The sequence below is a fragment of the Orbicella faveolata genome, unplaced genomic scaffold, assembly GCF_042242905.1.
Source record: "Orbicella faveolata isolate gen_17 unplaced genomic scaffold, um_ofav_v1 contig_25, whole genome shotgun sequence".
In the NCBI taxonomy this organism is placed as follows: Eukaryota; Metazoa; Cnidaria; class Anthozoa; order Scleractinia; family Merulinidae; genus Orbicella; species Orbicella faveolata.
The window spans coordinates 25,290,001-25,311,840 of NW_028301553.1; the positions used below are offsets into that span (position 1 = coordinate 25,290,001).

General features: G+C 39.5%; 2 protein-coding genes and 1 pseudogene across 4 annotated transcripts in view; 1 reads left to right on the forward strand and 2 right to left on the reverse strand.

Moving 5' to 3' along the window:
* Positions 1-7,247, reverse strand: part of LOC110068262 (uncharacterized) — a 27,326-nt gene extending 20,079 nt beyond the window's left edge. The window contains exon 1 of one of the 2 annotated variants that reach the window (XM_089293523.1): positions 7,156-7,247. The gene's annotated coding sequence lies outside the window, so the exon portion shown is untranslated. Of the gene's footprint in view, positions 1-3,981; positions 4,227-7,155 lie in introns of those variants that run through there. The other variant, XM_020775651.2, reaches the window with a different exon arrangement.
* On the forward strand, positions 6,964-11,593 carry LOC110068279 (uncharacterized; annotated as a pseudogene). Its single transcript, XR_016208755.1, has 4 exons — positions 6,964-7,039; positions 7,447-7,557; positions 7,903-9,602; positions 10,299-11,593. The product of XR_016208755.1 is annotated as an uncharacterized LOC110068279 (transcript).
* Positions 11,594-11,872: 279 nt separating this feature from the next.
* On the reverse strand, positions 11,873-16,261 carry LOC110067905 (uncharacterized). The gene is made up of 2 exons (XM_089293525.1): positions 15,250-16,261; positions 11,873-14,615 (listed from the first exon to the last, which is right to left on the reverse strand). The coding sequence occupies exons 1-2, from the start codon at positions 16,232-16,234 to the stop codon at positions 14,338-14,340; spliced, it is 1,263 nt and encodes a 420-aa protein (XP_089149651.1). The 5' UTR covers positions 16,235-16,261; the 3' UTR covers positions 11,873-14,337.
* Positions 16,262-21,840: the final 5,579 nt, after the last annotated feature.

Consider the following 21,840-nt stretch of genomic DNA (forward strand, 5'->3'; position numbering starts at 1 on the left):
TAAGAATAAGTTCAAGTAAATTCGAAAGTCCGTTTCAAACAAAGGTACCGGGGAAGCCTCGGGACATTTTCCGCCGCTCTTTCTGGTTATCGAACGTACCTTTAGCTGGCATAAAACGACCACGGAAATTGCTACTACTCCTGATGGCGTGCCAGTCGATAACCCCTTTTCGGTTATAAATTTGCGGTTGTATTAAAATGATAGAATGACTGACTACGCGTTTTCTTCAGCCAAAAAAGGGGCCGTAATGGCGAGGTGGTCGTATTAAATTGGTGATCATAAGGCAAATTTTTGTTCATCATATTTTTTGGCACTTCTTTTTACTCACGTCATGTATTAGTAAAAACCTCAGCGAGGAAGTAAGCGTCAAATCATCAAAAAAGGGAAAAAAAAGAAAAGGAAAGGCGACAACAAGAATTTTGTCTTAACAGATCAAGGCGAGCAAAATATTCACAGAAACCGGAAGATCGACGTGGAAAACAAGTTAACCGAGCTTTACTAAAGGAAGTTCTGGGGAAAATCAGTATGAATCGATCTTAGCAGTATGAATCGAACATGCCAAGCAAAGCGACTGAGGCAGGAGGCAGGCTAGGCACACTAGGCAGGAGGAATTTGAAATGTAGCTTTATTTGTACGGTTAGGTCTACCGTCTACACTAATCCGTCACGAAAACGGAGCTTTTTTGAAACGCTCTTCAAACCGGAGGAATTTGAAAACGCCGGCCTTGCGTTTTAGTGTGGATGGAAACCATTTTGAAAACGGAGCTTTTCGAAAACGATGACATCACGATAGTCAGTTATTTCCCTGCCCAGGTTTTCCTCAAACACAATCCCAAATGGTCGGTGATTGTTGCGTTTTCAAATTTCTCTGGCGTAGTGTGGACGAAAAACATTTTTAATGTATTTCCAGAGTGAAAACGCCGTTTTCAAATTTCTCCGGTGGACGGACCTGAAGTTCTACCAGCAAAAAGAGATTCACTACATGAATTCACGATTTATAGAGTCTGATTGGTTCATTTTAGTTAGTGGCCCTCCAGGATGTCTTACTCGTACCACGAGGTCGACACTGACGATTTACAACCAATACTTAAAGATTCAAATGGCAGAGATTTATTGGTCATAGAAATCTCTATCCTCAGTCTGGAGACCAAAAAATGCCCAAACTTAAGTATAGAGGTTTTGCACGGCAGTCATGTTGCATGGCAGAAACAACAGATTCTGTTTTCCTATGGGAATAAATGTTCTTTCTAACGCAAAACATTTTCATTTTTCCTGCCATGCTACATGGCTGCCGCGCAGAAACTTTTTTTTACAATAACTGTCTAATTTCTCGCGCGCTGATTGCCTCATTTTTATCATCAATAAGAGTACAGACTGATAAAACTTTAATTTATGCAAGCTTTGAAGTTCAACTGTCAAGCTATTGACAATGTTCGAGTCATTTTGAATAATATTCACTTATCTTTGTTTACGGCAAGTTAACAGCGTCTTTTCCCCTCATTTATTCCATTTGGGGTCTTGTTATTGTAAGAAACAAATTGACGTCAGTTTTTTATGCATCTGTCCTCTTATTGATGACTAATTTTGTCATAACATTGTCAAAGTTTTCTGCGGAACGACTCGCCTGCGGTTCGTGGTTCCACAGCCACTTTGACAATGTTATGAGGCAATTTATCATCAATAGCTGGTTTTCACACGACGTCACCAAAATTCGAACTACAAAGCTATTGATCTTCCTGAGATTTTACTTTAATGATGTATAAGAGCAGCTGAAAACTAATATTCATACAAATTTTCGCTCCGAATGGGTTCTTGGTTTTCTGATACACTACGCTTGAATTTCTAAGCTTTTCCGTGACGCGGCATTTACATGACGGCCTGGAGGGCTGTCATGATGGTTAAAAAAGTGACTTATTTCGGGGAATTTGGCTTTCTGAACAGTTCATGTCTTAGAAAAAGTATTATTTTAATGTTTTAGAGTTCCTCGAGGGATAAATTCACGCTTTTGTAGCAAAACTCAGTGACAGATGTTTCTGCTGGTTTCCGGCCGCCATGTTGGTGCCCATACGGATGGGCACCAGCATGGCGTCTCCATACAAATCTCTAAAATTTAGGTAAAAAATTTCTCCACATATCTCGCATAGGAAAAATTGCTGTGACCAGAATTTTGGCGAGAGTCTTTGGATATTGACCCTCTTTCATTTCCCAGATTCTGGACTTAATCTATCTACCGGTTTTGATTTTTATTTTGATCTATTTTGAATCGCGTGACACTGAAAATCAGCAATAAGAATACAGACGCATAAAAAACTCACGTCAATTTGTTAAATAGTGAGTCCATTTTCACTATTAAACAATTGCTATGTTCCTCTGGATTATAACTGCTCTCTTTATTTAACTATAAAAAGACTGTATTTAACTATAAAAAATGCGATGAAATATTTCCTAACGACCGTATTAAGAACATCATGTCAAAGAAACGACGTTTCGACGTTTAGCTAACGTCATTATCAAGTCAAAATGAGATTTGATAAGAAAAAGTGTATAAATACTAAACAGTAGTTAATCACAAAGGATAAAAAACCTAATCCAAGTTTAAACACAGCCTGACTCCATTCGTGCGAAACTCTTTGTCTGAAAGAACACTTTTTTCTACTTTTATTTCTCTCTGATTAACTATTGCTTTATTTAATATTTATAGTCTTTTATCAACTCTCATTCTGACTTGATAATGACGTTTATAGCTAAACGTAGAAACCAGTGTCTCAGTCTTCTAACATAATTTTCTGAATATGGATCAAAATATTGTTAAGAAATATTTCATCGCAGTTTTTTATTTATTAATGTCTTTATTTAGAAACCTTTTGTTTTAAATCTCCACTACTATAGTTTACGAATACAGCCTCGTCCCATCGCTCCAAGCCGGTCGTTCCCGGCCGTTTCGGCGTGTACGAGAGTACGGAATCGCAGGCATTCTCTACCAGGAACGCCAAACCGGCCGAGAATGATAACGACAGTTGAGAAAAAACTGTATTTAATACAACTACCTAATGTATTGCCTGATAAAATATCAGTTTACCATTTCAATTAACAGACTTTTTAGCTTAGGCGGCTTGTTGCCCCATTTCAGATCATGTGACGATACGTTTGAGAATTCTTACTTTCAAATTTTCAAATATTCGCGTGTATTTGAATGAATAATTTCAAGTTGGATAAAAGAACAATTCGTAAGAGAATATCACGTGGTCTGTAATGGGAAAACAAACCACCCAAGCTTAAAAGGTCTATTAGCAAAACTACCGAGCTACTAATATTTGTTGAAGCTATTCTTGAATCAACGAGCAGTATCGCACTTAAGGCAATTTATTTGTTGAAGTTATTCTTGAATCAGCGGGAAGTATCGCACTTAAGACAATTTATTTTTGTGAAGGAGCCCACTGCGTTATTGTTATGGCTATAAGCGCACCAAAGTAATAAAAATTTCCATTTGTCGCTTAACCAAGAAAGCATTGATCTGTCAGTTTATTTGTTCATTGCGAGTAACAACTATCAGAACAAAATTTGATAACAAAAACTAGTTTTCTTTCGACACCGTTGGTACTGTGGTTATGTAACTGTTTGCTTGTTTAAGGGACCAAGGCGAAACAATATACTACGTTCACATTCGTTTCCACGGCGCGCTTTGTTAAATTTTCCGCTTTTGCTAAACTTTTCTTTAGTGCTAACAATCTTCGGCAAAATATCAAACATGCGTGAGAACAAAATCAGATCGGAAGTCAGTGTCAAACTCAGTAGTGCCGTAGGTTTTTTTAACCGTTTCGGGTACCTAGGTAAAACGAAGTTTTAAATCAAGGAATTATTGGCTAAAATTCACGAAACACGTGCCTTGGAAGCTCAATTAGGGTTTCAAGTACTGTTTCTTACAGTATTGTTTTAAAATTGTTATAACTCTACAAAGTGCATAATTAAAAAATATACTCACAAAGTCGAAGATGCCATCATGGGCTTTTGGCGTGAGAAGATGACCCATATATCGCGATAATTCTCCCAAACCAGTGGGCGTAACTGAATAAAAGAAGTGACCGGCTCAAAGGCGGTGTTTTTAATAGTCTCCACAGTGCGTCAGTCTGCTGCCAAACGTCAACTGAGTTGAATGCTATGATATATGGTGCACTTAATAGGGGCGACAAATTCTCCAGAAGCTACCCAAAAATCCATGGCAGCACTTGTGTGCAGCAAAAGTAATTAGCATAGAATGGGCAAAATTAAAAACATTCGCGGTATTTATGGAGACGGTACTCACTAATTGTCGTTTCTGTTTATTCTAGTCCACGCCTGTCTATCTCACATTATCACGTATTGACAATAAAACGGGGAAAAAACACATTAAAAGCATTCTGGTAACTCTTCGCTTCGGGGAAGCGGGGAGGGGGGACTCCCTTTTAAAAGCTTTGTATATATGTCAAACGTAAAAAGGTATGAATTTTGAACCTCAAATAGGATTAGTTTAAAACATTTTGGTCTGAAATGAGGAATGATTTCAACTGGGTACGTTCTTAGAAGCAACGATAATTTTAATTTTTTTCTCCACAAAGCCATTCCATATAAGCTGAGGTCATGTATACAGAGGTGTACTTATTTTAGGGACCTGAATTAGGGTATTCATTATTGGGTCAGGTCTTAAATATGATATCGAAGATATCAAATTTTTGGTCTGAAGTAGGTTAAGGGCTTAAAGAAGCAGGGGACACAAACCCACCGAAAAGTTCGGTACCCCCCCCCCCCCCCGGCTTGTTTCCAAGTTTGTTTCTAAGCCTTCTCTATTAAAGGGACACTCGCGCGGAAGCAGACTGCTATTTGTATTTATTTTTTAGCACTTTTCTTAAGACAGTATTGTTAACCCGTAATACTGAGACCTGGTTTAAGCTTCGTTAAACACATACGGTCGTGCATTATTTTCACGAAAATGGATTTTTGATATTCACCTTTGCTAACCTACACGAAGATGAAATTTCCATGAATTTTACGCGCCAAATTAATTCGTTTTCTGCCGCTTTCATTCTGAATATTAAGTTACTCCAAGTCAGAAAACAATATGTATTGTTTCACTTCTAACAAAGCCGCCAGCTTATAAAATGAGCTTTTAGATCCCGGACTGGATTGGGGGAGGGGGCGCGCGGTGGGGCTCTCTTATAAAAATGACTGGGATATCGATGTTCATTAGAATTTTGAAAAACGCCCTTAAAAGTTACCAGCGCGTGACTGAAATTCATGTTTACCCCGAAGAGATATGACTCTCATTGATGAGCGTTAAGTGGCTTTAAGACTGGCCGGCCAAGAGCCACGTCCCAAGAAACATCATTTCTTGACAAGTAGTTCCTAGTTTGCGTCCCACTCTGAGAAGGTACCGTGATAGGTTACAGGACATATAGCAACTGTAACAAATTGAAATGGAATACCCTAAGCGAGATCAAAACACGATTTTTAACGCATTCATATCAGTGCCCACGTCAGTGTCATATAAAGTCCATCAACCGGCCGGGAGCTCGCGACTCTCATTTGTACTGCCCAGTGACATAATGCTAAAATGACGTGGAGTGATATTTCAAACTAAAACCTCGTGGACTGTTTGATTAGACAGAATAACATTGAAACATAAAAGAAAACAATACGGAAAAGAGACCAGAGTTTTAATTGTAAATAGAAACAAAGGAGAAACATGAGAAATTGAAACGATGAAAGAACGGGTATAACGTTTTTTGGCCACCATTGAAATAAGCTAACGTTTCGTTCAATTTCATGGCCACGTTGTTTGATTGCTGTTATATAATGCATTTGCCAGGAATGCAGTACACTAATGGATATGATACAGGTTCTTTGTCCGGAATGTTTGATGTACCGTCACTTAGTTATGAAGACATCTGAGATTCTGGCACGGAACTTCACTTGATTTCGCCTTTTCATCATTTTCTATTTTGTTCAACATTTTAAAACTTTCAGGTAGGTTTAGTATCCTTCTGCTACTTTCCAAATATAAGGGCTTTGGATCGCAGTTAAGAGGAGACAAAGGATTCCGCTTGAACAAAAGGGCGGTAATGCGTCTGTTTGATTAACCATGGAAAAATGCAAAACAAAAAAAGCAAATACTGTCAAATACATAAACAAGATAATTAATGTTTGCCATCATACCGAAATCAACCCAAGAAGAGTATGATCTATGCTTTGAATCAGACTCTAAAATCAGTGAACAGAAAAACCGCGACAAACCCTTATCCTTAAAAATACTTGGGCTCTCTTCTCGATGGATGTAAGGTAGATGATTGTTTTTATAATTAAAATAAATTTCGGTGTCGAATAACTCATCATCACTTACGTTGTTAGTATTAGCTTAAACGCCTAAATGGAATCAAAGTGAAAAGTGAAAGGCTTTCTATAGCTTGGAAAATTTCCCTTCCGTTCAAACTAAAATCATGGTCGATGGAAAATGGCGCGTGCTTCCATCAATTATACAGCAATCTGACAACGGTTTTGCTGTCCCAAACGAACACTCCTAAACGTCCAGAGCACTTTTAATTTATTGGTTTCACAACAGCTGTGCTTTGTGAAACAAAAGGCGAACTAAGATAAACAGCTGTAAAAAAGAAACAAAAGCCGTGTTATCCTTCTTTTTGTTCCAAATTGAATAACGAAACGTGCAAATAAAATAATCCCGCTTTTTGGACATTTTACTAATCAGTTGTCTCTGCATCATTATTCACAGATAAGTAAGACCATGGAAAATGCGTTAAATAACCATAGGACTGCAGAAACAGCATCCAAGCTCGCTGGACACTCCGGTGGATACTCAGTGATAACGCACGGTAAATAACAATAATGCGGGCGTTTTTCACATATCAGTGACATATCCAAGCTTGTTGGATACTCCGATGGATACTCAGTGATAACGCACGGCAAATAACAATAATGTGGGCGTTTTTTACATATCAGTGACATATCCAAGCTTGTTGGATACTCCGGTGGATACTCAGTGATAACGCACGGTAAATAAAAATAATGCGGGCGTTTTTTACATATCAGTTGTAAATGGGCAGATTCGCTAAATGAAGCTCCTAATTGATCAACGTAAATAGCTGAACGGGAATGGAAAACGGCTTACCTTGTTCTTGTCTACAGATCCTCTGGTCACTTTCAAAAGCAAATTAAACTGAATACAATGACGAAACAAATCATTGATTGGACATCGCAGAATGTCATATGAAGGTTTACTTGACATAACTAATGGGTCATAACAAATGTTCCATATATTATTATAAGAAGACACGTTAATAGGCCATTTACGAGTTGTCATTTGCCTCTGTTTCAAAACGAGTCTTGGCTTCGCGCGAAACCATTCATATGGAAACGTGTTCCCGTTCTAAAAGGTTTTTATTTCTTCCCATTATTTGAGGTCAAGCCCGGATGTACCATGCTTCAAACTACTCCACAGTGGGCCTAGCTTGTGGCTCGTCACCATTCAACGATATCGTTTCAACTAGGAACAAAGTACATCAGAATCCCCGTATGTATGTAGGTTAAGTTGACGTGACTAAACCTCTGCTTAAGATTCGCCAGTTTTAGTTACGAGATATCAAGCCTGTGCATCACAGACCATCGAACATTACAACAATGTTAATACACTTTATTATATAAACACCAGTGAAATACCAGGATTTTTCCTTTTACTAAAAAAATCATATCTTCATCGCGCGCAGTGAAGATACTATTTTATCTTTCACACTGTGAAGATATCATTCCTTTTTGATAACATTTTTCTTTTGTCTACTCCGATTAGTAAGAAGTGCATAATTTTAGATGCTTTTGCAATATTTTGAATCAAATGGTTTCTCTCTCTTTTTTGATATGGATCCGACCCCTTCCGTCAGAACGCATCTTCCTTCACAACAGTCTACAACAACACTGGGACTCGGGTGTGTTTCATCGCCTTTCAATAATGCGCCGTCGACAATCAAGCAAACGGCTCAAAGTGATCGTTTACCTCCTTTTCACAACTACTATCAGCCATATGTACAAAGTGCTGTGTGGCACACTGAGTACACGTGCAACACACGTGCAGCACAGCCAGTCTTCTATCCGGCTAAAGTTATGAAGGAGAACTGGAAACTGGAAACTGGTGATGGTCACACATCTCTAGGTCACGAGAGCTTTACCCATGGTTATACTCTCGTCTACCACTGCGATCACTTTCATTGTCCAAAACGGTCGCGGCAAGAGGAGGAGAATCTACTTAATAAGGCTCAGAAAAGGACACGGAAAGATCACTCCATTGCCGACATTCTTGACCTCCTTTCAGAGGAGCGCTGCGATAAAGTGTGCAAACAGTCTGAGAAAAATCAACTATCTCATTCGGTTGAAACAGACATACAAGAGCCTTCAACTGAAACAGCTCAAGAAAATGAACTTGAAAACCATGCTCTGAAACAAAGTGATCGAATTACGAAAACTGACTACGATGAAAATTCAGAACTAAAAAGTGGAAGATCTTCTTAAAATATATCCTCTATCCACTACATTGCGTCACCTAAACTTCAGTTGAGTCTATCTTCAATTGCAACAGAACACAGAGGGGAAAATCAAAGGCTAAGACCTGAAATTCCACATAGGGTTAATGACTTCTGGGAGTCGATAAATAGACCTGATAGCGAGTGCAAGAGTAGATATGTCGGGACGGCCAAAAGGTGTCAAAGTCAAAGAAATAAAGTCAAGAAAGTCAAGATGCGTGGTAATGAAAATCAGAGGGGCATACAGAGAATCACGTGTCACCCTTCACGTTCTGAAGGGTCCAAATACAGCAATACCATGTTCTTTAACAAAACTTGGGACAAAGATCGAGAGAGCAGTACCATGCCACCACAAAAACGCACGCCATTAGATGGCGATTCAAGGGCGTCTTTAAGGGTCCCGCAACAAAAACAATTTGATGAAGCGCGTAGGTTGGGTTCGCAACAAAGTGAAGACAACAACACACAACTGTTAAATAGCTGGAGTGGGATTCACAATTCGTACCGTACAGAATTTGGTGATGTTACACAGCACGTGCAGACGATCGCAACGTCTAAAAGACTTGAAAACATCAATAAACATCGCATCATGAAGCAAAGGCCACGTAATTCAAAATTGCCACCTACTTCTAAATTCTCAAGTGATGAAGCAACTGATGTAGATAACACACTTCTACTAACAATCCCATTTAACCAAGACGAGAGCAGTCCGCAGCTAACATGTTCTGCACAACGTAACAAACCGGTTAATATCGTATATAAAGAAGGCAACCTTGCAGAAAATGATTGGGCTGGGGACAGTTGCGACCACAATTATCTCCCTAGAATTGTGGCCGTGCATACTATAGTTGAAGATCGCAGCGAAAAAACTCAACGAAAGGAGTTACGCGGCGCCAAACGGTTGTCTTCAAATGAAAAGAAAGAGTGGAACAGTTTGTTAGCGGATTTATCGTCAAGCTGTCTGGATGGGTATTATGACGTCGAACATAAAAGATCTTCCCCTACTGGGCACGTTTACCCCACACTAAGTGTAAGTTACCAGCACTAGAGCCAACACATTTGATGAGAATTTCTGACAACAGAATTAGTTCATTAGTAGTTGACATATTTTTTCCAAAATCTAGGCAATGGCCGACTGCTCGGAGCCAAAACGTACCGTCTTGAAAATCCGGGGGAGGGGTACTCCCTTATATGGGCTATATAGGTATGTGCGGTCCCAAAGGGTAGGGTTTTTCAGCCGTTTTAACCACCGCATAATTACGGTATCGATTTTGGCCATTTTGGTTGAAATAAGGTATGGTTTAGCACTCTAGTCTTGAATTGGGTATGTTTCTTAGAAGAAGCTACTTTTTAATCATTATCAATAAGACCGTCAACAAAAGTCCTTCATAACTTATGTTTAGGCAAAATCGCTACGGCGGCTTATTAACCTTTAAATCAACTTCACTTTGATAAACAGCAAAGTGCCGAGTTCAGCCACTCAGCAGCACCAATATAACCCGGTCACTGCCAAGAACTGATCAGCCTACCACCACTGGCAGTAGCTGAAATTACAGCGTCTCCAATAACACTGACTATTTCAAACAGCAATGTTACCAAATTTCTATGCTGAGTACGCACTAAGTGGACCCCGCTGTAGTCTTTGATCAACTGGCTCACTCGGATGCAAGCAAACAAGAGGCACCTTTGGTGAAAACTCCGGTAAAAATGCTGAAAGACAACGACGATACAACTAGTGTAGATTCTTGCAGAAGATAACGAAGGACATGTAGAAAACAAATCGACAATTCAGGACCTTCTGCCATCAAAAGAACCAAGTGCTTCCATATAAATAAGCTTAAACTTGCGTATAAAAACGGAAACCGTTGTCACACTACGTATACGATAGAGAATTTTAACAAAAAGGAGAGTGACGTTACGCTCCGTTCCCAATACCTCTAGAGGTAACCTACAAGAGGTTGCGATGAATTTGACATCCCTAGATGTACAAAGTGACGGATAAGTACAGCTCTGGTGACGTATAGGTCACTTTGGCCCGGAACCAACAACGGTTACAAAACATCGCCATTTTCATGTATAAAGTAAAAAACGGACTTGTGCCCACTTATATGACAGAAATATCCAATACTACCAAAAAACGGTATAATCTGAGGAACGCTGATTTTTCGCACAGTTCATTATGGAAAACATTCTTTACGATATTTTGGGCCACATCTTTGAAACAAACTAGACCATCATGATAGAGAGAAGCCAAATGTTAAGAGTTTTAAAAACAGTATTGAGAGTAAAGGCCTATCACTCTTAATACATCCATGATTGTACTCCGGCACGATTGCTTGCTAAATTCACGTTTCCGACGATTGTTTTTTGTTCTACACTGAGAATTGATCCATATTTATTTTACACAGGGAAATTTATTACTCAATTCAAAACAACAGAAAAAAAATGATAGTTCACCATAGTCGTTTCCGAGAAAATGACGATTTACCTCTAGTCAAAAGCTCGATAAACTAAATGAGAGAGCTCTAAGGTACATTTATAGTGGCCGATCACCTACAAATGCTAGGGAATTAACTGAAAGAACTGGCTACACTCTAGCTTATCGACGTATACAAGATATGTTAATCTTAGCTTTTAAAGCTGTCAACAACCTTCTTCCTACATATTTAAGTGACTTGTTTACTATTCGTGAGAACATTAAGAATCTAAGGGGCGCCAACAAGCTTGTCATCCGCAAAGTTAACACCACCCGCTATGGGACTAAGTCCGTGGCCTACACTGCTTCAAAAGATTGGAATTCACTTCCGGAAACACTACGTTGTATGAAGTCACTTAAAGATTTTAAGATTGCGGTTAGATCTATTGTAAATTTACATATGTAAACCAGTCTTAGCTATTATATATTTATATCTTGTAATTTTTTAATTTCAATTTTCTTTCGTTTAAAGTTGTTTTTCTCGGTAAATTAGCATAATCTTGCTAGAGGCCTAATCAGCCTCATCAACCCGAGTTGAAATAAAGTTATCTATATATCTATCTATCTATCTATCTATCTATCTAGGGCGAGGTCCAGCCGTAAAGAAAAAGCCGCCATTTTTTAATGCGCGCGCGCTAATCACGCGTGAAACTATGCGCAGTAGGGAGGCGCAATGCAATACTGAGAATGACCTTAACGTAACACCCCACATGGACATTTCGACAACGTATCGCAAGTTGGGTAAAATCGATTTTCACCTTCAGCCGGTGGAGTATCTAAACAGTTATCATTAGGTATAATTTACTCTTTTAACCTTGAAAAAGAAACCTTAAATAAGAGAACAAAAACATAATTTATTTTCTTTGCTTCTTGGACTAAGTGCAAATAGTTCCAAGTACAGCAGCTTAAAGTGAAGCAACCACTGTCTTTCACATTGAAGAATAAAAATCTCAATAACATATATGTATATATTACTTCAAAACTAACGTAAAATGCGCCATTGAACCGTAAATCGTGGCTCCGGCAAGGCATTGTTAGAAGACAAGCACTGGGTAGTACCTGAAAATTGCAGGAACTCGAAATCCCCGTCCCCGCTAAAAAACGCGATCTTCCTTTTGGCTCATAAATAATTGACAATGGAAGTACCACATATTTTACATCTATCGGAATCATTATATATGGGTTATTGACCAAGTGTGAGGTCAAGATGGCTGGATATTGGCCAAGTTCTTTTTTTGCGTGTTTATGGACCGAGACGGAGTCGAGGTCCATAAACACGCAAAAAAAGAACGAGGCCAATATCCAGCCATCTTGGCCGAACAAGCTTGGTCAATAAAGGATTTATTATATGGCTTTCGGGAAAATTTTTCTTGCGGGACATGGCGGGTAGTCCCGAGCGGGCAAGATAGCTCCATCTTGCCCGCTCGGGTAGCCAATCACAGCGCAGGATTTGATTCATCTTGCCCGCTCACGGAGCTAGCCATATAATAAAATCGGTTACTGAAAAGTTGAAATTGAATTTTACTTGCTTGACAATGTTGTCCGTTTTGCCGCTTAACAAGGAAAACGAGGCTTTTGAAGTTGAAGTAAATTACTCTACAGGAGGGAATCTAAACAATCGTTCACACTTGTAACCTTACTAAACTTAGCTGAAATTTTGGCCAAAAGTTAAAAATTAAGAAACTAAACACAATTAATGTATAAACGCCTGCTAACAGTTTCCCACGTGATGTAGCTTGCGTGGCCTGTCGAAGCATACATACATGTAACAGCAGAGAGGCGTAACCATCTCAATTAAGGTTGAAAAAATTTCCTCCTTTGTTGCTATTGCTAGACAAGGGTATTTACTACACAGCGGTTAGCGTGCGTAGCTTGGCGGTTTAAGCAATTTGAGCACGTGCTAAACAAGCGGCGAAGCCGCGAGGAACCGCCTGCCTGGATTACCCACGTTTTGATTGCCGCCCCCTATTACATATTTTGACATACTAATGACAGTTGTCAGTTTCAGTTGTCTTTCCTCCAGGTTCCTGGAGGTTCCCGCCTCACTGCACGTTTTCGCGGCTTCGCAGCTTTGTGCGTGCGCTCAAATTGCTTAAGGTGGCTCCATAGGGCAATCATTTATGGCGTTGCGCGCTGAAGTCTTATGTCTTGAATACTGCTTTTGCATTCGTTTTTGCACCCAGTCCTCTCAAACTTACAACATGTAATAAGCAATGATCAAATATCTTTACTAAAATTTTGGGTTTTACTCTTAAATTACAAATGCCCAAACAAAATTGTTTCGTCCTTTTTTTATGGTTTTATTTGTGATTTTCTTGAATTTCCTTCAGTGAAATCTTCCAAAATTTTCACAGAACATCGCATCCTGCTGGATACGAAACTCAAACACGAAAAAAGTAGGGTTCGTACAGGCAGTTTTTTCGTTTTTTGCAAATTTATGTCTTTTACCGCTGCGAAAAAAACTGGTCTTATAGATTTCTCTTGAAAACGAGCTCCGACTAAAATAAAATATTTACTACCAGTCTGCCAAATTTTACGGAATTTCACCGAAGGAAGCGCGAGAAAATTCACTGTGTTTTGTTTTTTGTACTCATGTTGACTGCGTCATAAAATATCGAAAAACACTGACATTGAGCACTGAGCGCGCGCAGATCACTTGAGCTTTCGTCCTCCGCGCGCGTGCGGTCGCAAAACTATAGGGAGCCACCTTAAACCGCCAAGCTACGCAGGCTACACAGCGGTGAGTAATCGAGAAATAACTAAATCAAATAAAGTGTTTTGAAAGTTCTGACTATGTTAGGAAAATAGTGTCGCACTTACGACAATTTAAAAGAGAGGAAACTTTTGTGTAAAACTCACCTATATTCGGAATGCTATGATGTTTCCCCGTTCAATTCGGCACTACTGAAAGCTTTGACAGACCACGTGCAACTTCGCCACGTTAATGATTTGGCAGAATTAATGCTGAAAGCTCTGGTTTCGTTGGTTACACATTTCAATAACTGCAGTCACGTGCTTCATTCTGCAAGGCTGCAGTTGTCTCACACCGTAGTACCAACACTTGCAGACATCTGAATACGTTTGGATCCGATTAAATAAAACAGAACTAAATTCAACCAAACAGAAATTAAAAACCTCATCGATAAGGTTGTCTGATATCAAAGCCTCCCATGCACATGGTGGTCTCAGTTTGTAATAATTATTAGCCGTTGGCTTGGGGTTATCGCATTCCCACTTTAATGCATCATTTGAGTTTCAGAGCGAAGAGAAGTGATCAAAGGTTGTAATGTGCTCTTGGTGTGAATCATAACAGGCTGATTTGAGATTCTGCTCTACTCCGCCGAACCTCTGCCAGAAGCTTTTCCCGTTTTCTTATGAGTTCCTTGATGCGTATTTCCCGATCTAACGCAGGAGAATAACAGTGTTCCTTGCAGTTTGCGTTCAACGAATCACAAATAACAAGAGGGGCTATCGGCCGATCAGCGAAAAGACACATCTTTTTGCTTTGTTTAACATCATCAGCATCCGACTCTCTGTTTGAACTCCCTACGTCCGATACCAGAGGCGAAACAGACCAAACACCTAGTATCGAAACACAGAACGATACGAAACAGTTAGGGAATAGATGTGTTATGTCAGAACGCCAAGAATGAAAAAAAAAAATCTTCTACAAATAAAACGTCAAACTATTGTCCGATCATTTATAAACCCGTTACATTCAATTCTTCTAAACTCAAGCTTGAAATACACGTATGATTTGATATTGTTATTTCTTATAACTTTGGTTTTGAAAATTCTTTTAAAAAGCAAAAGTCCTTGTTGTAATAAGGAAGGCTACAAGAAAAAACTTTTGAAACCTCCAACCAGACTATATTATCGTTAACAATTATTCCATGAGCGGACATGCATTATTGGCTATAATCATCTCACCTCCAACAGAGCGCGAGTGGAATAATTGTTTTCTTAAAAACGCCTCCAAAATACAGAAAACTAAATAGAATAAAAACCTTAAACGTCCCCAAAAATTACACGTACACTTATCATATTTGTAGAATATGATATAATAGCACATATACCATGACGGCTAAGCCAATGAAAACTCTCGAATTGCATTATCCCCCCGGGATTATCCCATGATTGAGTTTTTGAAAATTCGTATCATCCTTCATAGCCGTATCATCTCAACAAGTTCCCTTTTTCTTAAGTTACACTGTACCTGCAGTTCTCTTAAAGATTACTTTGGTGCCTCTGGGAGATATTGAATCCGATCTTGAGCTTTTTGGAGAAACTACAGGTGTACACTTGTTTGATGACAATTCTGAAGTCGTCTCATCGGCACTTAGCGTCTCTTCACTATCAGGACTGTGGGAGCAAGAACCAAAATGCTCGCTCTTTATGTCGATTTTCCTTGGAATTGACTTCCGCGGCCGTTTCCGAGGAATTAAACAGTCAATTTTCTGTTTCTGGTTATCAGTTCCTGCCAGACACATTTCCAGCGAGGACTTACCAGCGGTTTTACCAATATTGCTACATGTCTCTTGACCCCTCTTCTTGTCTTCATCAGTGTCTATACTAGCAAATTTGCCACTAGCAGCGACTTTCAAAGTTTTAGTAGAAGACTTTGGCATACTTTCATAACTACAGCTTTCAATGATTTGTCCTTCACGGTTATTTTTCCCCGCTGTCAAGCCTTTTCCTGAGCATGGCTGTAAGTTCAGTTCGTCAGGACTTTTTTCTGCCAAGACACCAATGCTGAACCAATCAAGATATTCTAAGCTACCATTTCTGGTATTGCTGTCCTCAGAAAACGTAACAGTCTGAGTATTGATTTCACACGGAAGTGATAATTTTTCAGCAACAGAACACACTTCTGTGGTTGCATCTGCCGTCTTGAGATAGTCTTCGTTCTTGTTCATATGCCCACATCCCAACTCTCTTTCCTGCAATGCCCACATCCCAGGTCTCTTTCCTTCCATGCTTAAATTCCTTAACTTCTTCGGCTTGCTTCTGATCCCAATAATATTCCTAGGTAGCCTATCAATTATAGAGCTGTGCTCCTTGTTCAACTTCTCAGGTGACAAAGTGTGCACGGCAACCACCTTGGGCATGCTGTCATGATCATAAGCAACACCGCCAAACGTATTCACAAGGTCCTTTTCATCACTGAATTCACAACATTCGCCATGACTGCTTAACTCCATTCTTAAACCAGCCTGCCAGTGGGCATTTGAAACCTGCATGAAAATTGAATTTTATCACATATAGCAGTGGCAGACCCAGACCTTGAGCTAAGGGGGGGGGGGGGGGGGGGAGCGTTTTTTTTTCTTTTTTTTGTTTTTTTTTTTTGCTTGCTCTGTCGGCTTTTACTCCTTCTGCAATTTATTTTACCTAAAATGAGGGGGGCCCTCCCCTAGATTCACCACTGTATAGCACAATAGGGTACGAGACAAGTCCAATTTAGTCAGTCAAGTAGAGAAAGTGACAGTTGCTGGCAAAAATGCAGTCTCTAACAACTGACTGAATTAAATGCCGCTTAGCAACAGGACATTTCCTTATTAACCTTTGCTACACCAAGGTACAAATATGGTTAATATCGAGTACTTACATCTAACATTTAACTGTATGTTACTCTTTGATTAAATATGAAACAGGAACTCTTTCAGTGATATAACAGCAACTTGGCAATAACAGCAATAGGAGATTCTCAAATAGGTGGATTCTCATAGCTCTTTTTTTTCCTTGCTTGAAGAACAAAGAGGAAGACTTAGTCTACTTATTACACATCCCAATAATATTATTTTGATTTCAGCAATAGATAATTTGGACCATGTTTACCCTAGGTGGTTTCACTCAACACTATTGGCCAATTACCGACGGACAATCCATCAATACCTTGGTTGAGTATTGGTCTTGCTTGTATTGGCCGGGTGTTGACTGATACGCAGCCAATTTATCAGCTGACAGTCAGTCAAGTGTCAGTCGAGTGTCGGTTGGGTATTGATCCAGTGTCAGTCAATACATCAGCTGATATGTTTGTTAGTTGCATGTCAGTCAAGTAATGGCCAATATATCGACCAACACTCAGTCGACATTCCACTGATACTCAGCGGACACTCAACCTACTGTCGGCTGATATCTCAGCCAAATATCCGCCAAGTGTTGATATATCAGTTCATGGTGTGGGCTGACCTACCTACAGTAAACCTGATCCGATTATTTTACTGACAAGTTAGGCTTCATAGTTCCTGCTTTCGCCATGACAATAATCAACAATGCACACGTTGAAAAGTTACTTAACTGCACATTAACCAGGTAAAATTTCATTGACAAGGCCTCAGAACCATGCTTACGTATCCTTCCTAAACATACAGTCATGTAACTGTATCAAAAGGCTGAAAGCATACATGTTTGTTCTCCAGACCACATCATCAAAATACTGGACAAAAATAAGTTGAATTTCAAGCAGAACTGATGTCATGTAGTGGGATTTTTAAATGCCATTTTATCAATCAAAAAGCAGCACAAAAAATCATGAGTCATAAAGTGATAAACCGCCATGATAGTTTTTCACTTCAGCAGGGTGCAAAGAAAACTAATTTTTAAGCTTGCCCAAAGGGCAAGCTGTAACTATGAACCTCTGTGATTTGAACTTCTCCAAAACCTTTTCCAAGAAACGCCACTGTCTGTCAGAAAAGTGAGGAAAGAATCCACTGGCGTGACTGCAAAATTACTAGCCCTTGGCTCTTGGACACCACTTTCTTTGCATGCTGTTCAGCCAAGAGTAGTCAAAATTTACTTTGTAACAACAATGTGGGTAGCCAGTTTGCATTTACAACCCTAAAATATTATTCCAGTTTTATAACAGATCATAATGTCATGTTATTAGTTTTACTTTGAACATTATTCATCAAGGTTTGATGCTCCTTCTAACTATTATTTTGGGAGCTGGTCACACTTTAAGCTCACATGTTCCTGTCAGTGTGATGGGAATAGAATAAGAACTTGGTATATGAAGCAGTTGCACTGCTGGTTTGGCAAAGGCTAACTGTACATAATTTTGTGTTAAAATTCTGGGATTTATGCAACTTGGAAACATGACACTCTGAAAGAGAGAGTTTGAGAATGGCCAGCGGTCAATTTATCCAACCTGCCAACCATTTCAGTATTAGTCAGTATTAGCATTGCTTATAGCGATGTGAGGTATTGTATCTTGTTTATGTGCAAAATGATCATAGCTTTACTTTGCTACTAGGCCACTTCTTCCATTGTTGTCCAGTCATCACGATCCTAATGTGTGCATGTATCAGGCTTTGGACTGTGAGTGGTAAAACCTTTTTATCCCAAGAATAGTTAAAAGGGGAGAAATTTTTTTCACTTTGTCAGTATTATTGGTTATCCAGTGAAAGCTGAAACTATGCAGTACACGTGGCTAGATGAAACCTGCAATATAACATGATCTTGAAACTTCTCATTTGGATATGTCACCTTATAAGGTGCAGTATCTAAGGGAGGGATTTAGGGCCCAATTATGTGGTCTCAGGTACCCAAGACAACCCTACCCCCCCCCCCCCCCCTCCAAGTTACCCTGGCTGAGCTAACTTTTCACCTATTTCTGTGCAAAATTCAACCAGCCTTTGACATGATGATCGCTAACTCTGACAAGGGAGGATGGGGGGTGTGTGACAACTCAGGTGGGCGAGTTGTCTTGCTCCAGCAGGTAGGGTAATTCAGGCAGGTGCGACAACTTTTCTTCAGCTAAACACTTTTGGCTCTCCTAATCAAGGCAACTCTCGCCATGTGGAGAATGTCACTTAATGGATAGATTTAGGATTTAAAGCAGAAATTTGTATCAAAGATGTAAATTTAACTTGGCAAAACCCAGAGTGAATGAATGATGGAGGGAAACTCAAAGAAAGAGCGATTTTGCACATTTCATTATTTATTAAGGGTCACAAATAATTATGAAGGGTCAACTTTGACTCTGCCTACAGGGACAACATTGTCACATACAAATGCTCGATAAAGTTGCCTCAGGGAGAGGGTTGCCTCGGGTACCACATAAATGGAGCCTTAGACTTCAAAAACAAATAGGGTGCTAAATTTGGTATCCTAGAAAATCCCAACAGTCTCCGGTGCCCTGTCACAGACTTCAGAATGCTTGAATGGACTTTCATTTCCTGCATCGCATTAGCATATATTTTGTACCAATATAGAGCTAGAACTTAATACGCTTACTACTAAAGCACAAAATAAGCGTATTAAACGTTAGGATGGCTGTGAAAATATGTATGCCTCACGATACTTCTAAGCTGAAATCTTTAGATTTTTTGTAAGCCTCGGTATTGTAGCTCTTGTAATCCTGAATAATAACACGAGTTTCTCTAGTTTCCCATTTGGGTCAATTAATTCTTATAATATCGACTTGAAATGGCAAAAGCACGCAACCTACCGTTCAGTTGCCGGGATTTTTCCTTCCTGAATCGATTGAACTCAAAAGCTTCCGCACATCAAGAGAACAGTGTCCCCGCGATTAACGTTCAACTCCATTTGAGCTTCCAACGCCGAGAGAAGTTCTTTTTCGTCGCTTATCCAGTTTCCCGACAAAGTTTTCTAACGTGTGTGTTTAAGTGTGGAAATGCAGAAAGCGTGAAAATTCATTCAATAATCAAATGTTTCGCTACGGAGACGACGGAGACACAATGCGAACCACAACAACGCTCCGCTGAACTTTTGGCGGGAAATTGGTGACCTACGCGGGAGGTCAATAAACCACGTGACTTACACCTTCTCACGGCCAAAATTACAGTATATAGTATGGGGAAAATTACGGTGGCCTGTAAGGGAAACCTCGATAATTTTCATCGCCACATGGAAAATTTTGCTTTGGCGACTTAATAAAACGCGAGAAAATTCACTGTCAGTTTTGCTTTTAGTCCTCATGTTGACGTCATAAAATATCGTAAAACACTGACGTTTTCCTTCGAGTCTTCGACTGCGCTCAGATTACTTGAGCTTTCGTCCTCAGCGCGCGTGCGATCGTTAAACTATAGGGAGTCACCTTTTTTCCATACATTTGGCTGTAAAACTTGAGTCACAATTCGCGGGAAAATTTAGAGAGCCTTGTATGAAAAATTAAAAGTGCAATTCCTCGCCTCACAGCAAATGTGTTTTTCAAATTTGACCAAAAAAGCCTTCTGCTGGGTATCCATTCTTTGTAACTCAGGAAATATACTCAGAACGGCAATAACTCTCAATTTATTGGGCATCGAAATTTAAACTTTTCCTATATATTTCCCAGCAATTTTTGCCGTGTTTGCCCCGTAAGCAAGGTGGCGTCAGAAACCGTGAAAGAGCCTATAATAGTTTAATACCAGAGTAGAAAAAAACACTAACGAGGTGATACGAGTCTGCAAAGTGCAAAAGGGCTGGACCTGTCCTGATACTGAAGACTAACTCAATAAATTTTTAGATGTCAGTTTCGATCTCAGTTTTCACGGACAAGAGGATCGGTCATTAATATTGAGAAGGAGGGGAGCTGGTGCTATGGGTAGCCCATGATTGGTTTTTCCTGACACCCCTTCCCCTCCCCCTGCAGCCCTTCCCCAGCTACGTACATACATAGATTAATCAAACTCAAAGCTGAAGGAGATTAAATTTCGATAAACATTTCAAAATAAAAATGAGCGATAGAAATTTTACACAACGTTTCGATGTCGTCATGACATCATTATCAAGTGACAAGAAAATAACGGTTCAACAGTGTTATATATGCGGTGAGAGGTGTGATTGTTAATTAACAGATGGAATCCGATTGCGTGTTCAGGCTAGGTTTCTTCTTTCTAATAAACAGCATTTCGTAAATCAAACAATCCAGTTTTCCGTTGTATTTCTTTAGGACGGAAAAATTATTGGCAAGGTCGTCGATGTTATAAAGGCCGTGATCGTTCTTTAAATGCTTTCCGATTGCGGAGGACCTGTGTTCATTAATACGTTGGTGCAAATGCCGGCTGGTATACCCGACATACTCTGCATCGCACAGATCACATCGGTAATTGTACACTACACATTGTTGATTAATTAGAGGTGGTTTTGGTTCACGCATGTTGAGATCTTCACAGATTTTGCGACTCTTGAATACTGGTTGAAGAGTGTGATCGATTTTTTTGCTCAGGTCAGATAGCTGACAGATCACAATTACCATTTAAAATTTCTATCGCTCATTTTTATTTTGAAATGTTTATCAAAGCTGAAGAACAAAACAATAAAACAGAAAACCCCAACGTTACAGAACTGAAATCAAAATTCTCGCTTATCCTGGATTAATATAGCTTAATCGGGCTTCTGTATAACTAATAAGGGAACAGGGTCACCAGCAACAAAACCAATGGTAAAGAGGTATTGAGAAAAAGACACCGGCAAGACAATCCCAGATACGGAGAGAAATGGTTAAAACACGTGTTACGCTTACTTGGGCCGATGTTGGGTGTTTCTGGACATTTAACTGTCTACCACCGGCTTGACATCAACAAAGTTTCCTACATAGTCACAAGTTTCAAGTAAACAGTTTTAATTCCTCTTTTGGCATGTTCTCAGATTGATTCCATTACAGAGGGCGTTATACTCTAGTGGTTTAAGGGAGGTTTAAGGCAATTTAATTTGAAGTGCCGGTTTGCGGGTACATTCACATTTATCTGACGGTTTAGGGTTTGGAAATTAACATGCGGTTGCGGGAATTCATAAATTTGGCGCGCGGTTTTCGGGAATTTTTTTGGTGGTGGTTTGTGCAGAAAACGTAAATTTCACAAGC